At 39.5% G+C, this 3,914-nt stretch overlaps 1 protein-coding gene across 1 annotated transcript; it reads left to right on the top strand.

Moving 5' to 3' along the window:
- The first annotated feature begins 981 nt into the window (after positions 1–981).
- Positions 982–3,035, top strand: LOC116256335 (glutathione S-transferase U17-like). Its single transcript, XM_031632677.1, has 2 exons — positions 982–1,368; positions 2,223–3,035. The coding sequence occupies exons 1-2, from the start codon at positions 1,039–1,041 to the stop codon at positions 2,640–2,642; spliced, it is 750 nt and encodes a 249-aa protein (XP_031488537.1). The 5' UTR covers positions 982–1,038; the 3' UTR covers positions 2,643–3,035.
- Positions 3,036–3,914: the final 879 nt, after the last annotated feature.

Here is a 3,914-nt window from a genome sequence, read left to right as displayed (position 1 = left end):
GAAGGAGAAGATGTTATATTTAAGCCCCAACATTATGGGTGGGGGGCAGCTTCCATGGCCTTCTCTCTCAGCATTCCATTAGCCTGTCGTCACTTTAGAAAACAGAAAAAAAAAGGAGACCGGATACCCATGTCACGGACAAAACAGAAAAATATTAAAAAAAATTCTTTCCCAAAAAATATACATTTTTTTGCTGAAAAAATCAAACCTGTTTTTCTTCAATAAAAAACAAAGTGTTAGATTAAAAGGTCAAAGGTATTTTTGCTTTCTAATATTTTTTTTTAAGGTTGAGCCTGCGGGTCAGGCCAAAAGAAGCCATAGGAAGGACCAAGCTAAAAAAATTTAATTTTTTAATATAATTCTTTTTCCCCTGCCATCGATTAGTCTTTGACATTTTTTATGCAAAAATTAAAAGCTTCAAACAAAAATGTTTGAATTTTTTTTTTAAGAGTGAGTTGAATTATGATGCACCACCCTTTACTGTGCACAACCCTAAAGTGGACGACATCTGTTTTTCCAACCCACTTTCATTAAGACCATGACTTCCTTGTACGAATAGGTGTCATGGATATGAACTTGTGCAAAATTATACGCTTGTGCATCATATATCCGTGAGAGTTGGAGTATTTTAGATTTTTTTATAATTTTTTTTTTGAACTTTAATTTTTTATTAGCAGAAAAAATATTTTCTTTCTAAGGTGTTTTGGTTTTTAACACGAGGATGACGTGCTGTTCGGCATCAACAAGTGCACGAGCCTCGACGTCAATGCTTTTCACCATTCCCGCGCACTACGAATGACAGGACTTCACCAGCCAAACCCCATGCAACTCATCCGCTCAATGCCAAGCAAACAATTTGCTCTTTTATATATATATATATATATATTATAAAAGTAGGTGAGATTGTGCCATCAGGTTATAAAGGGGCCTACTTCTCATGCACGGTGCCTTCATTATATAAGGAGAGAGGCATTCATAGAAGCGAAGCATCAAGTAAGAGGGAGAAGGAAGGGAGATAGAGACATAGAGTTGGAAGCCATGGACAAGGGCGGAGAGGTGATCAAGCTGATCGGAACACACTCTAGCCCATTTGTTTTGCGAGTGAAGATAGCTCTCAACCTCAAGAACGTCCCATTTGAGTTCCTGATCGAGTACCTCCCATATAAGAAGAGCCAACTCCTGCTCGACTCCAACCCGGTTCACAAGAAGGTGCCGGTTTTGCTGCACGACGGCAGGGCTATCTGCGAGTCGCTCATCATTTTGGAGTACATAGACGAGACGTGGGCATCCTGCGGATCTCCGATTCTTCCTTCCGATCCATATGATCGGGCCATTGCCCGCTTCTGGGCGGCTTATATCGACGAAAAGGTAACATGCAGACAATTGTCACCATCTCCTCTGATATTTGTTGTTTTCGGGTTGGTGAAAATTTCACCTTTACTTAGCAGGTTTTTTTTTCGGTTCCACCTTTACTAGCACACTGTTAAATTTTTTTCGGCAGCCAAGGGGGATGTTTCTTTCTTTCCTTCTCCTTCTGGGAGCGTCGTCGATGTTAACTACATGACTCTCTAATGTTTTGGGTCGTGATTTACCTCTTTTAGTTGGAAGCCAAATTAATCGTCTTCCAAATATCTCTTCAATTACAGAGACCATCGTCCTTATCCAGTCATGCATGATTATTAGCATCGAAATATCTCTTCAATTACAGAGACCATCGTCCTCATCCAGTCATGCATGCATATTATAGCATTATTTAATGTAGCATGCAGCATGCTAGCTCGTGGCTGCAAGTTCCAATGAAAACCCTGCAGGAGATAGGACCCTCTCCCTTTTGTTACTTAAAAGAGAAATCAAACATCACAAAGCAATTAATGGCTGCAAGTTCCAATGCAAAGGCTGCAGGGAATAGGGCCCTAGCTTTTATTATTTAAGAGAAAACAAATAGATGTTGAACATTTCAAAACAATTGGTGGGCGCAAGTTCTGTTGATTAATTGAATATAATATGAAAATATCCATATGGTTGGGTTGGTATGTATCATCTTTACTTGGTTCATCAACTGCCAACATTTAAAAACTTTCTACTCTAGGACCTAAGGTAATTGAGAAGATAGATAACTTGAATATAAAAACGAAAATGGAAATGGAGGATTAACACATTCATGATCCATGTTGTATCAACAAATTGTGTGCTGATACAGTGTATACATGTTGTCGTTGCAGCTTTTCCCACCTTTCAGAGCTATCCTAACGACAGAAGGCGAGGAACAAAAGGCTAAAGTGGGGCAGGTAGTAGCGGCGCTGGAGATGCTGGAGGAAGGCTTTGGCAAGTGCAACAAGGGCGGGAAGTTCTTCGGTGGCCAGACGATTGGCTTGGTGGACCTTATTCTGGGGAGCCTGGTGTCTTGGATGACCGTCATGGATGGGCTGGCCGAAACACAGCTGCTGGATCCCAACAAGATCCCCAGGCTGGCGGCCTGGGCGGAGAACTTTTGCGAGATGCCGGAGGTCAAAGGAGTACTACCGGAAATCGCCAAGTTGGTTGAGGTTGGCAAAGGCATCCAGGCCAGGGAAAGAGCTGCTGCTGCTGCAGCTTCTTCTGCAAGTGTGACTGCTATTGGTGATCCAACTGTTTCCTCGTAGTTGTAACTTGGATTTCTTATATATATATATGGGAAATGGTGGCAGTCTTATTGGTTTTCCCCTTCTATGTATTCCCTTTAGTGGCATTATGTTCTTGTGTCTCCACACTCTTCGTAGATGCGAGTGTTGCTCTACGTTCTTCAAGACAAAGAAAATGGTGAACCCTACCAAGGATATGTCGGTTGAATTTGATGTATTAAATCCTCCCTCCTTCATAAGAAGTATATGGCTTGTCATGTCTTTAAGTTGCATCTTGTTATCTGCCTAGTTTCCAAAGGAGTCAATAAAGTATATGTATGTCTGGGCCACCAGTTAGTGTATGCTGAAATAATATAGTGCTGGTAATTTGTTATTTGTAATATTGTCATCATTAATGATAGTTTTTGTTCTCAATTGGGTTCCTCATATATATATATATATATATATATATCGAATGGGAAGTCTTCTTAATCATATCGGCCTTTTTTATTCAAATTCAGATTTCAGTTTGAACTAAAAAAAAATTATATTGCATCAGTATTTGAATCCAAATTTACAATTCAATTTTGATTTTTAAATTAACATCTGAATCCGAATGTGAACCACATGGCACTATGTTAACAACTAACTCTGGAGTTTAAAACTAAATATGACATCAATCCAATCAGATCATTTAAAACTAAATAATTTGTGGTAATGTTGTCACACCAAATGGTTGGAGTTTGAAGAGATTGAATCGAACATAATTAAAAGGCAATGTTAGCAATACATCTTTATTTGGCCTCTATGCTAGACGGAGAGACAACATGTTGCTTCTTAGAACTCCATGAAATAAAGTTAGGGCCAAGATAGACAGTATAATCAGATGTGCAGCCCTATCGACATATCTGTAGGCATTAATGATATGATTTTTGGAAGCTCTAAAGACAATCTCATCTTCAAGGATGCATTTAAAGTATCTCAGAATTCTTTTGACAACAGACCAATGGGCTGTAAAGGGTTTGTGTATATATTGGCAGACCCTGTTAATGCTAAAATCAGTGTCTGGGCTTGTGAAGATAATGCATTGAAGAGCTTTAACCATGCTTCTATACAATGTTGGATTTCCAATGAAGGTCTCATGCATAAGAAACAAACTTAGATGTTCAGGCATAGAGACTCGTTCCACATAGGTAGTATAGATATTCGCAGAGAGTCATATTGAGTGGGCAGCCCTCAAAAGATATACAGGATCAAATCTTCCTTTGCAACAGGTTTTCCAACTAGTGCTAAGTGACGCGCAATAGCACTGGC

This window comes from Nymphaea colorata, chromosome 6, assembly GCF_008831285.2.
Source record: "Nymphaea colorata isolate Beijing-Zhang1983 chromosome 6, ASM883128v2, whole genome shotgun sequence".
Taxonomy (NCBI): Eukaryota; Viridiplantae; Streptophyta; class Magnoliopsida; order Nymphaeales; family Nymphaeaceae; genus Nymphaea; species Nymphaea colorata.
Note: the sequence above shows the minus strand (reverse complement) of the source record. Positions and strands in the feature narration are given on the sequence as shown.